At 37.5% G+C, this 13790-nt stretch overlaps 1 protein-coding gene across 1 annotated transcript; it reads right to left on the reverse strand.

Moving 5' to 3' along the window:
* Positions 1-453: 453 nt before the first annotated feature.
* Positions 454-13499, reverse strand: LOC121873173 (WD repeat and HMG-box DNA-binding protein 1-like). The gene is made up of 18 exons (XM_042376503.1): positions 13335-13499; positions 11968-12079; positions 11477-11628; positions 11144-11241; positions 10636-10883; positions 10186-10431; positions 9797-9992; positions 9231-9373; positions 8547-8731; positions 5304-5551; positions 4759-4985; positions 4339-4473; positions 3979-4149; positions 3180-3391; positions 2634-2737; positions 2000-2226; positions 1355-1645; positions 454-976 (listed from the first exon to the last, which is right to left on the reverse strand). The coding sequence occupies exons 1-18, from the start codon at positions 13412-13414 to the stop codon at positions 812-814; spliced, it is 3240 nt and encodes a 1079-aa protein (XP_042232437.1). The 5' UTR covers positions 13415-13499; the 3' UTR covers positions 454-811.
* Positions 13500-13790: the final 291 nt, after the last annotated feature.

A 13790-nucleotide genomic window follows, 5' to 3' on the forward strand; every position in this document is an offset into this window, starting at 1 on the left:
CTTACTACTTCTCAAGCATGGAAAATGGCCATAAAATAATACAGGTGTACTATAGTTTTTAAATTTAATATTTTCCAATCTCTTGGTTACTCGGTCTTCAGGTACAGTATTTAAAATGTGGAGTTCCTCAAATTCCCTTTTATTGTGTTTACATAAATGTTATTATCTACTTCATAAACTACTAATTGTTGTCATTTCTCTTATGTCATATGGATGTTTCTTGTGTGATATGAATAAGTATGTGTGGGTGTTTGAGGTTATCAATCTTGCCCTTTCCAGGTGTTTGTTATACTTGCCTGGCATCCCTCTCACTTCATCAACCCCACACAATAAGGGATACAGCTAAAAGATTAAGAAATTGTTTATAGAATTCATACAATTTTCCACTAAATCAAGCTACCCCAGGACGTGGGCATTTTAGTTTTGTTGCCAAGTATATAATGAAATGGCAAAGCAATTAACTTTTTTATTATAAATAAGTATAAATTGTCAGTTACACCTTCAAATGTTCGACAATAGCGAATGAAAGATATACAGGTACAAAAGCTACCTTGTTATATATCACGAATGACATACAAAGATACTTATTATAGTTGTAAATGCTAAATTATCCACTCATTTCCCTCACACAAATGTAGATTAATCTTATGAATGTAGGAGAAATCCTGGGGCACTGGATGTTAAGGTAACTTTGTCTTCTGCCATATGAAAAATAAAGATAAGTTTTATTGTATATATACCTCCCCCCACAAATATACCTCTAGATAAAAAAAATCATATAAAAATATCTTTGCTGTTACACTAGCCATGGTTAAGAATCTTTACTAAAGGCAAAGGCAGATAACTTGCTCAGCCCTGAACCTTTTGTCTTTTTTTCCATAGGAGATTCTTCAGTAGATTCCTCTCTTTTACGCTTCTTGTCATCATCACTGAGCAGTGTTTGAGCTGTAATTCCAGCAGCTAAAGACTTGTATTTCTGGAAAAATAAAAGGTTAAATAATTTTATAATTATGCAGTTAAACATCAAGTATCCATTTTTACCTTACCCTCACCAACTTTGGTTTTGAGTATCCGTTTTCCCATTAGACTCGGCCCTTGCCACTCACAGGAGAATTCTAGAACATAACCACTTCAGATAGCACGGGATCACTGTACAGTATATTCTCTTCCCTCACTACAATTCCCTCCACTACACAGAATCCTTCATCTCTACATTACTATAAATATTACCAAATTAAATATTCTCTCCCACATTACTGAGTACAATTATAACTCCCTTTCCTATCTCCCCTAAATCTAACCCACAAAATTCTTTCTTCCTCCTTCTTTTCATACCATCTCCTGCATTACTTACTTGTTTGGTATCATTATCCACATCTTTGAACATTAGTGCAGCCTTTGCCAGAAGGTTGTTTTCAGTAGCATCAGGGTACTGTAACTTGAAACTTTCCTCATTGTCTGCCAGCCACAACTGGAGGGCCGATTGCTTTTTGACTGCAGGCTGTGCTGACGTCTCTTTTTTCTTGAAAGGATTGCTAGGTTGTGTCTTTGGTGAGGAAGCTGTTGTGTTTTCTGACTGGTTTTCCTTGTCTACAGTTGCTGGAAGTGCTTCCTGGGCCTTTTTCTTTAGTGTAGTCTGTATACTCTAGAATGACCACAATAATTAGGTTTCTGTCAAGTACCAGGAGGGTAAAATTCCCGAGTAATTTATTGGTTAGAATGTGTACTCGTATAGAACATCTATAAATAAGTAACAATGTGTGAGCTTGTACAAATAAAGAGGTTGTGTTGACACTAGAAACACTGCCATGATGAATTAGTAAGAAATGAAAGGGAAGCTTCCAGTATGATGATTATACAAGAAGCTTCCCTTTCATCTCCCATTTCCTACTAATGGTCCCATACCTGTACCTTTAATTCATACTCGGTTTTAAATGAAGTTATCATCTTGCTGTCATTACAACTAAGACATGAACCAAGAAATTTCTGGATAACATACCTGCAGCTTCTTCACTATTGGTTTCAGTACAGGACTACCTTCTGCTTTCTTCCGAGATTTCCTGAACTGGTCAATGACATCAATGCCCCGTTTGGAACTCTGGAAACCTGATGTTGGCGTTACACTCTTTTTGAAGGGATTTTTTGAAGATTGTGAAAACAAATCTCCCAGACTAATTGTGTTGCTATCTTTGCGAATTGCTGCTGCCAGAAGAGGGTTGTCTAAGCCTGAGGGAAAAAATCCAGCATATCATCATAGCTTTTATTAAACCAAGAAAATGAGGTGTTGCACTAAATTGTACCATAATAATCTTAGGAACTTAACAAAATTCATAAATCCAGCAGGTTTTCAGCTCAACTGGTGCTATATATCTGAGGTTACACTGTAATTACCTTATATTAAAGGAAATGCAATAATATGGGCTTACACGTTAAATTATTTTAGTTTTTAAATTTTAAGGGGATCAGAATGCAGGAAAAACTTGTCACACAATGTTTTAACCTGTTTGTGTTTAACCCTTTCATTGTGGATATGCCACATATGGATTAGAATCCTATCATGTGCCAAAAGTGTTGCTGGTTTAAATATATGAGCACATTTAATAAAGTAGCATGGTGTTGCTGGGTGAACTCACTTTGATTATGAACTTCTTCCTGGTAGTGACTGTGGGCCAATTCTTCTTCATCCTCCTCCTCTTCCTCACGTCTTGCTCGTATCCTCCTTATACCACCACCATACCTGTAACATGACTAACACATTAAAAGCCCTGATAGGACACTTTATATCCAGGAGATAATTTTTCTTGGTCTCAAATATATTACCATTAAATAAAGGATTATGCAGACACATTCACTGATTAGGTGTGTGGATGAGTTTTTAAGTCCTAAACACCAGTAAACCTCTCATTAAACAGGCCCTCGGGTAGATTAAGTGACGGAGCTGTACTAGCCCATAGCCAAGTGTGACAGATGGCATTAATAACACTGCCACTCAGCTAATAACAACACTTGCTTCATATTCCCCCTTAAATATTTGTTGGTATAAGCTCTCACCCTAGTCAGTTGAAGTTAGCACAAGCAGGTGGATTACCTTCAAGTTAGAGAACAGTGTTCATAGCAGTGTAGTGTTGCAAGAAAAATTCACCATACTTTACAATACCAGGCAAGCAACTTGAATTTACATTTGCAAGTCATCAACCACTGGTGTCTGAGACTTTGATTCTCTCTCTAACTCCTCTTCCATTTTGGCTGCAGCAATTTCCCCCAACCGCTCAGCAAGTTGTAGACGGCGAAGCTTTCCTGCATATTTTATTGCAAGTTCTACAGTGTGGTAGGATGGCATCAACTGACAAACTTCAAGTGCTCGAGAGTCTCTTTCTGAGCGGCACGCCAGCTGAAATTAAGTACACGGACAGTATATTAGACTTCTTTCATTCAATTTAAATTTATTAATTGTTATACAGTTATACTACTTGAGAATAAGTTGTCTGGGAAGTGAAGGTGGTAAGAGTGTAGTTCCAGCCACAAAGCCTTCTACAATTTGCTGTATTTACACTTCCTCTAAACGACCATCTTCCAGTTTGATTGAGTCACCACAAATTAATTGGATAAATTTAACTCCTATAAAGATCCATCACTTTACATTAATCTACACTAAAATAAATTTTCCGCACCTCTGACCACAGTGTTAACTTGTCTAAATTATTAATAAATTTACAAGTCCAAAAATGTGGTTCTTCCTCCTATGTTGTATGATTGGCAAATTCTGTGATTCTTTGTACCAATCCTGTTTCTAAATCACTATTAAAGATTATAAGTTCAAGGATTAATCTTCCTGGTACCCTAATTGTTACAACTAAAGTATTAGTTCTAAAAGTATCTAGCATTAACCATACAAGTGTGGAAAATGGCCTTAAAAGGTGATGATAAAGAGTCAGTAGGTTATCAAAGGAAACACACACTGGTTGACTTGATACTCACAGCAAATAGTTTGATCATGGCTTCCTTCATGATTTTATCAGCCTGACTCTTGCTGTCATCCATTTCATATCCTTGAGTATTGAGGCGTGCGAGTGTGTTGAGCAGGAGACCTGTTCGAACAGCCTTTTCCTCCAACTCGCTTTTCTCTGTCTCCAACTCACACAATGGTATCTGCCAATGATTGTCAAAAAGGATAAATTATGTGACTAAACGGAAATTTTGTTTTGTAAAACAACCACATATTCTTGATAGAGAAGGAATTGACTATAAGTTTCCTTGTGTTATTTCACTTAACGTCGCATTTCTCAAGAACACGTCTGACATATAGTGAGGCATACCTATATTCATAAGTTACAGTACCTGCATATTGAGGATGGACACATGAGGTTTGGGCAAGACTGGAGGGTAACGGATGCCTTTACATAATATGCAGCGTAAGTTTCCCTGTGTTTCGCTGGCCCCCAGCAGGAAGTAGTGATCACTTTTGCCACGAGTCTGGAAGGCAAGAATAGTTTATTAGTAACATAAGGAATAACCAACAAAGGTTTATGTAAATGCATGCATTAACATGTACAGTACATCCATCTACTCATATTTTGATAATAATCTCGTTCAAGTCTATTACTGCTGTAATATGACTATAAAATTTCACCACCTTCCCCTTCTTAATAATCCATCTAATTCCTTTTTTTTCATATTTCTGTATATTAAACCACTTTCCTTACATTACCCATGATTCATATGCTGTACAGTTAACTACAAAATGTGTAAATTACTCACATGAGATTTGGTATCGAGAATACTCGTCCAGTTATATCCATATTTCAAGTGCATGATGCGTACCATCCCAGCACTGTCCATAATGATTGGGGTTCCTTCATCTGAGAACCCTGCCCAAGCCAAGAAAGACCGGGGAGAGAGAGGTACTGGACACGCCAGTGGGACTGGGTGACGACCACCACTCACACTAAGCACATTACTCACCAAGTGTTGATCACCTGAAACTCCTATGGAAAAACAAAACATTATTAACAATTTTCAGCAACTGTTACTCTTATTGATGTATTTATTTACATTTTTTAAGTTGATAATTTCAGGGAATACATTCGGTCTATATCAACCATATCCTTCCAGGATATGCAAGATTGACATCTTCTGAATGAACTATACAGGTTACTGGTCTCCTTTGTGATTAATACTGAACCAAGTGAATTATTTGAAGGAATAATATATATTTTTTTGTATTTTATAAATGAATCGGAACAAAATGTAGAGAATCTAAAATCATGCTGTGTACAACATGAGTACAGTACAGTATCTATTACCCATGCCATTGTGGAATATAAGCATTAGCTGATCTTCAGAGCCGACTATACAAACAACTGGGCCAGGTATGCTGATAAGGTCTCTCTGTATGCCAGAAGTGGAGAAGATGCGGAGATTCCTTCGATCTGTAGCAACGGCCACCCAATCTGTCCCAAGGCAAACGGCCAGAATATCTTCCTCCTCGGGCATATCAACGTACCACTCTTTGTTAGAGCCCCAGGCAGAGAAATGGTGCACGACCAATTTACTGGGAGAAGAACACAACATTAATATCGGCTCAACCAACACACATGAAAATTTACTAAGTTAAATTTGTTTTTTTTAAGGAGTTAGAGGTCTCAGATTACTAAAGAATAATCACAAGCAAGAGATGTCAAGGTAACCCAAGGGGCCTTCCACACAACCCTAAGATCTTTCTCAGAGATGCTTCACCTTCTACCATGAGATCACTGCTTCACGAATGCATCTTACATAAGTTTCCGAAAATATCAGGCAAATTAACTACAAAACAAATGTAATTACTACTTTAATATTGTCACTCCCAATATTATGGTGATTGAGCATTACTGACAAATGAATAACAGCATTCCATCTGCTGGTTGTCTCGTGATGATATAAGACAAAACATCTCCTGTATGGTTCCTTTCTATGAGCCATGACTGTCTTTGTCCTGACTCTCTCAAAAAGAACCCTTCTATAGCTTGATATTTACAGCACGTGGCAGTCTATTGAACACGTCCCAAGACCAACCAAGCATGGGGGGAGGTGGAAGGAGAGTCAAACATGGGCATGACAACTCTATACTCATTAAACGCATATCTCATCACCAACCATCTAACTCCGTTCAATTATGTCATAAAAAAAAACAAAGGTTGAGAGGATGTACTCAATTGCACTATTTAGTGAATTTGTTACACACGGTAAAAAAGAAGAAAAAAGTTGGGAATTTTGTCATCGTGAAGTAACTATGGTACAGTAATTATCACACAACCATAATGTAGAAGTTTATAACTGAAACAAGCATGTCATCAAAGCTCAAACCTAGTACAAAGTCTTAACTATAAGCCAGTTCTATCTTAATGAACAAACCACACCCACATCTCACCTTACACTCCCTTCCAAACTAACACATTCTTTCTTTTTTCCCATTTATCTGATTAAACCTGCAAACAATATACTGGGTATTTCGTAAAACATCACCTCGAGATTTCAATACTGGGGGCCCCCCAAATTCGTGGATGACACCCTGGATGTACCCAAGAATGTCTGTGGGTAGTTTTAAAGTTGCCGGCATTTTCGCGGCTGGGACAGGGAGCCATTCGTTCTAGAGACAGTAATTTCCTTTACCTGTATTGTAAATATGTGTGTGTAGACATGCACAAAAAACACGTACAAATGAATAATTGGAAAAATCCTCTCACAAATAACCAGAAACAAATTTATTAAAAATGTGAGTCTACCCTCAAGTCCGTGTTTTATTGCTTTAATAATAAAGTACGGACTTGAGGAAAGGTAGTCACATTTTTAATAAAATTGTTTATGACTATTTGTGAAAGCTTTTCCCTTTACAGCTCCTCCCCGACTTACGACCTGCCTCAGTCGTGCCAATATTTTGTCAAATTACGTATTTTCGAGTTCCAACGTCAGTACACAGACAAAATTTCCGTTTGTAATTCACTTTAAAATGGCTGGCAAGCTTAAAAGTGAGAGTTTTGTGGTGCTGAGAAGAAAAAGAGCCACCCATTTTAGATTTTCTATGAATTATTTAAGCATTTCCGACTTACGACCTGGATTTGGGTCCCTAAGTCGGGGAGGAGCTGTATTATTTATTTGTACTGTATGTGTTTTGTGTCTACACACACACACACACACCCCTGAAAATGTGAATTACACGAAAGCGCTTGGGAACTTCGTGTTTTCTTCTTTCCTTGTTATCAGCATATATATATATATATATATATATATATATATATATATATATATATATATATATATATATATATATATATATATATATATATATATAGAAATAATTGTCATAAGGGCAAACACATAAAGGGAATATACCTTTCTTTGTACACAAGTAAAATGCACCCCGCCAGCAAACGGATTTGGTGATTCGTGACCATTTGAGACCCTAACCCCTGCGAATTTGGAGGGCCCCTTGTACCCCCTAATATGCAACAATTAATTTTTTCCATCTGCTATCTCACATTACCAAATTCATATGCCAAGCCTTCAAAAGTGATCTCACACACTATGAACTCTAAAGCAACCTCTTACCTACAGTGTCTCAGTCCTCCAGGAATTGTAGCCTGTGAGTGACCAAACCATTCTATCACTATCTTCTATAACCCCACTTTTCTCCTTTACACTTTTCCCTCTCCCAATACCCCTTCTAAATTGTCCCTTTACACACTCTTTATCATCACTTCCTCTTGCATTCTTCTCACATCTTATAAATCATCTCTCTATATATTCCACCACCACATAAGCTACACCGTTTTCTCTGGCATTACAAATATCCCATAAACCTTGCCCTTTACCTCTTTTATTCTGGTGACCCTCACAGGTACAGTAGCTAAAAAAAACTTCTGTGCATACTTTGTGGGAAACAATATGAGACCATGGACGATAAATTTTGGAATATGAGGGCTGTCACTAGTCACACGTAAAATTTCGGAGCATATCTACTCCCACCTGCACAGATAGTTTTTTAGTACGTTTCCCGAGTGTGTCATTTCTCTAACTTGAATTTTAGCCTTTTTTCTGTGTTCAAGCCTGTGTTTTACCCCTATTCATTGTGGTATATTACACAGTGTCCAAATATATACAGAATATGTCAGTTTTATTGTACTACTTGATAAACTAATCAAGTTTGTTTTAGTAAACCTCCATATGGGTGAGATAATTTATGGACAATCTGTATACCAACTTCCAGTTCCTTCTTCAAACACAAGCTTACCGGTACATTCATTTCTTAATGGATATATTCAAGGTCTCTAATCACACTCTTCCCAGGCACAGTTCTCTCCCTAATTTAACTCTCCGTCTTACTATGCTTGCTCAGTTACACTCACAAATACTTGATAATCTTAACCCTTTTCAATCCTTCATTATAGTCATACAATCTAATTACATCGCATTTTTTTATAAACTTTACTCATCAGTCAAAGGTTCATACTATAACACATGTATGAGTATAGATATAAGACCAAGTTATGACTAGCTTGGTGACATACCTAGGTTGGTCTTCTTGTGATTCACATGCCATGGCCAGTGCTTGAGATGACAGAGCTGCCATCGTGTGCCCTAAACTGTTGTTAAGGTGCAGAGCGTGGTGCACTGAAGTGTCATGGAACTCGACGTCAATGCTATTCTCATCCTCACTTGAGTATTGTCGTACGATGCCCACGTTGTTCCACAGCTGGAGGATACCTCACTGTACTAGAGCTATTTTTTCAGAGGCATTTAATAATGAATTAAGAAGACTCTTCCTATATAATCCTTATATCCCTATATAATATATTGTACCACCAGTAACAAAACTTTAAATATTCTCAATTCCTTCAGTTGACACATAAAAAATATATAGTACGTAATATACTTTTCTTGTTAAGCTACAAAAAGTAATAAAACTAATATTTCTTTTGTCATCAGCCTCTGTGGCAAGGACTTTTTCCTTCATCTGTAAAAGATTTGGTTTTGGACATGTTCAAAACTACATCAATCAACCTCCTGTTCTGCTACACTCTAGGGTGGTCTGAACCAAGATGCAAACACACCCATTTTCCCCTAAAATACAGTGAATTCCATAATGCAAAGGTTTTATTACTATAAACATGTGCCTAAAACACAATGCACCATGTACTGTTCCAAATGAACATAATATTCAGCTAGTTTACCCAATAAAACAATGAACTTACCATGTATCTATCATTAAGGTATTCAGGAGACATGCCAGGCTGGAAAGGCTTCTGCAGCTCGGGCATTTTCATCATAGGTACCACTGGAGCCACATCTTTTGAGGTTAAAATGCTTGCTGAGTCATCATCAGGTGGTTTTGTACCTATAAGTATGAAGTCTATTTTAAGTACAATAAACAATCTTAAATAAACAATACTACAGACCATGAAAATAAAAGTGTGGAAATAGAGACAAACTCAATTGGGAAATGGCAAAGTCATGTACCAATGACCTTGTTAGAATGAGACAAGTTAGACATGTTAACTAACACACATACTAAGGTCAGCTCATTCTGTTTTATGCCCTTGTAATCTGGACAGGAATAGACTTGCCTCTGTGCTACTGGTTGAGTAGGTAAATAGTGAAGTACCGGTAGTTACTCAATAGGTGACTGACTGTGTTAGGTTATGGGCAGATTACAGACTTGGCCTCAGTGTCACCTGTAGGCTACTTTACTTAAATTATATCTCAAATCAAACTGTGTGAATGAAAATGATCAACATTCAACAATAATAAATCAACTTACCAAAATCAACCTTCAATTCACTGTCTTTAGGAATGCCAAGGTAAGTGCCTTCCTCATCATCTGCAAACCCTAACTGAGACTTGATCTTCGAAATGGAGAACTCGTCATCATCCTCCTCCATGTCCACATCCAGTGGCGGGAAGTCGCCCCCACCGGTCGCCCCATTTTCTACACCAGCATTACTGTCTGTGTTGATCTGAGGGATGACATCGTGTGCCCATTATATGCCAATAAATTATCTACTTTAATGTACTAATTTTACCACATTGCCACCACCCACTCGTATATCGGGTACAATATTTTCATCGTCTCGTGAAATTGTACTGAAAACCATTTGGCAACTTCATTTTACAGACAGAGAAGTTTTGATGAGACAAACAAATGCTTACCGCAGCAGACGTGTTATCTCCATACGTAACATTCTCCACCGTCCCAAACTGTCCATCAATGTCAACAAACGCCAGCTCCTTCTTCCCGGTAGGATTCCATGCCAGGCCACACACTGCAAGAGCCTTGGGGTGCTTCTCCGTCATTACTGTCTGGTAAGTGGTCGTGTTCCAGACAATAATAACACCATCAAGACAAGCAGCAGCTATGAATCGTCCACAAGGCGAGACTGTGGTCACCGATACTGTCTGAAAAATTACTTTATCTGTGCATTGGTTTAATCACCATAACTGCTGTTTCAAATTCCACAAGCAGGATTTTGCAGTACATGTATTTAGTGCTCAGTTGCCTTCATTCAACTGCTTAATTTTTATAAAAGTTTCTTTCTTAAAGCTTTTTATTAAGTGACCCAATTACTAAGTCATTATAAAACAAAAATCACCATGGCTCACCCCTTTAATGGATTCATCGGACAACTGATGTACCACTTGCCAAGACGAGCGATCATATAAATGTACTTTACTGTCGACTGGGACAAGAAGATGGTGACCATTTGGCGTCCAAGTCAGACGACATAATGTGTGTGAGGAGGATAAGTTGTTGGTCTTGGGCAGAAGGTTCCACGACACAACAACAGAAGTAGTTTTGAGATCCCACACACGGATGCTGCCGTCACATGATGATGAAGCCAGATACTCCCCTGGAAGTTAAATTACAATATTATATAGATGACAAGAAGTATATTTTCCTTAATTTCACACTGTCTGTAGGAAAGATAAACTCAAGACTATATATTTTTTCAACGTTTACAGCCATTAGGTCCCCAATCTTAAGTATAGTAACACTTATTGCGCCATCTTTACCAACACTTCAGTCCAATATCCCACAACTTACATCACTAATCACTGACATAACATAAACTTTCTACTGTAGATAGAATACAATGTAAGTGATAATCACCCTTGGGGTCTATAGCAACAGAGAGCACTGGAGCTTGATGTCCTGTGAAGACTGTGTCCTTGTAGGCCTGTGGGTCATGGACACGGATGGTCATGTCACTGGCAAGACAAACACCTAAATTATCTTAAGAAATTTGGTTGTGTTTTGAAAAGTAAGAAAAGAAAGAATTAAATTTTACCCACCAAAGAGTAAATTATCTAGAAAATATAATGAGGATTTACTGTAATATATTTCTCATTTTCACCCAGTCAGTTTTAGATATCAACTCTTTAATTTGGTTACAATCTGTTATTCTGTTAAAACCAATAAGATCTCTGCCCCCTCACAACATACCTGCCAGCACAAGCCACCCTCTTGTTGTCCTTGCTTACAACAATCTGTGTTGGTGGAGCAGTAAACCGTGTGATAATGCCATCTGGCGAACCCTCATCCATCGTATACGCCTGAACAACATTACTGTCCGTGCCAACCAGGAAATGGCCATCCTGGAAAAATATAAACACCGAACTTTAGACATGAGTCCCATAAGACAATGATAACAGTAAATTTAAGATGTACACAAGTTAGTGTTACAAAGGAATTTAATAAACAACTCCCACATATGCTGCCTGTTTTATGTCCTTTCTATGGAGAGTCGGTGACCTTTATCCTGCCACCAAGGGTTTAAAAGACTTGCTGTATCATAATAATTACACAAAACTAATAAATAATACAAGCAACACTACCTCACATCCAAGTAAAAAGGTACAAATCTACTTACTCATTTACCAGTTGCTACATCAGGGTACTTAAAACACTGTACAGTATACACATTAGGTCCTCACCCTGTAGGCAACAGCTGAGGCACACTCGGCCACCACGTGTGTTTTACAGTCATCATCGTCGAGTCCTTCAAATATACGCACCTCGCCATCAGTCCCACACGTTATCATGTATCTGAAAAGTTAAATAAGGTTGGAAGGGCACAATATGAACTAACAGTGGATGAGACACCTCATTCAGTTCACATTGGAACAAGCGTACTGTACCATAATATGCTTATTGGCAACTATAATCTGACTGTTAAAACTGCGATTAATCTTTAACACAGACTTAAAGGTTATGGAAGGCGGCACTGACACATCACATGAGACATGGACGAAGGTTGGAATATACCAAAACCTCGGACTTCACTAAATACAAACATCCCTCAACTTTCTCCCCATAAGAGTAACTGATTGATGTTGAGTTTGTGTCCCTCTAGAAGTAAAACAAAGAACAAAATGGAGCCAGTAGCTACAGTACTTGCAGACAGTACATGAGAGATATGACCAACTGCCCACACTGCTAAGACTGATCAGTGGTGAAGAGGATAAAGTAAATAATGGTGGATCACATGAACGTTCGGCATCTCAGCTTATCTCACCTGATACTTTCCAGCATCCATTCATACATACAAACACTTCCAATGAGCATTATAAGTCTAACCATAGATCAGATGAAACATGGCATCACTAACAAGGGGTCTTTATTTACAGAAGGAAAAAAAAAGTGCAATTACTTCTCCAGATTTAGATTATTCTTGGGATAATAAATAGGTATTGTTCTTTAAGAGAATTTTTGTTAGGTAGCAAGTTAACCGGGACCCTCTCATAGACTATTACAACCTCATTACACTAAAGTATTCTTTGTAAATGAGATTGAATTCAGTAATTGATGATCAGTGTCATCATCCTCGATCAATCAGAATGAATACCAGACAAATAGCAAAAGAAATATTACGTGACTGGACATTAAAACCAAAATACCAAACACCATCCATTAATGAGTTTGTTTCTGCTAAAATCATTCTTCACTCATAGGCTACAGTGAAGATTCCCCTTCTTAAGTAATTTCAGCCTTTTTTTTTATTTTCATTTCATTTCCATTAACAGATGATAAATCCCAGTAGTAAATGTCTCCCAACAACATAAATACAATGACCTTCCCGGTGACCATGCTTAACACAGAACGTAATTTAGTCACTACAAAAACTTAACCATGCGGCTTTTGAAAAACTACACTACCCCTGGAGAATGACCTAACAACTCTCACAGGTCCAGATACACTATTTGGGGTCCAGCTACAGTTTTAGGTTCAGCCAGCTTTAGGGTCCAGCTAGTTTGGGGTCCAGCTACATTGTTTGAGATTCAGCTAAAACATGTTGCCTCACCTGCCGTCATCTGTGTAGCAAATATCGGTGTGGCCTTCAAAATGGGCGAACCGCGTAGGTCTCATCTTCTTAATCTGCATTGTCCAATACCTCTTATCATCGACTACACGACTATACTGTATAATGTAAGAGGTCTTGGTGAAGGAGGAATTATCAGCTGACTTAGCCCGCCAAAGGTTGAACAAAATTTGATCAAATGTGTATTGGTTTCTCCATTTTTGTATTTATTAATTTCTAACACTCTAGAAATATAATAAAATGCATTCATGAATAAAAATTATATTTATTTTTCTTTAATATTTTCGCTATTTATATTTTTTTCATTAGATACAATTAATAAAGATAATAGTTTTTCCATTACGGGGATCTCCTAGTATCATGACGTCAGAGAAACTAGTCCATGTTTTAACTCTTAAAAACAATTATATAAATGATGCAAACTGTCGAACAACACTA

Source organism: Homarus americanus, unplaced genomic scaffold (assembly GCF_018991925.1).
Source record: "Homarus americanus isolate GMGI-L3 unplaced genomic scaffold, GMGI_Hamer_2.0 scaffold32929, whole genome shotgun sequence".
Classification (NCBI taxonomy): domain Eukaryota; kingdom Metazoa; phylum Arthropoda; class Malacostraca; order Decapoda; family Nephropidae; genus Homarus; species Homarus americanus.

Bases quoted from the DNA above. Each gene is read 5' to 3' on its own strand.
- LOC121873173 (XM_042376503.1), bottom strand. From the start codon at position 13,414: ATGCAGATTAAGAAGATGAGACCTACGCGGTTCGCCCATTTTGAAGGC. The intron at 10,884-11,143 runs GTGATTATCACT...TTTAACTTCCAG, and splicing joins TGTTGCTATAGACCCCAAGG to GGGAGTATCTGGCTTCATCA. The intron at 5,552-8,546 runs GTATGTCACCAA...TTCTTCTCCCAG, and splicing joins TCACAAGAAGACCAACCTAG to TAAATTGGTCGTGCACCATT.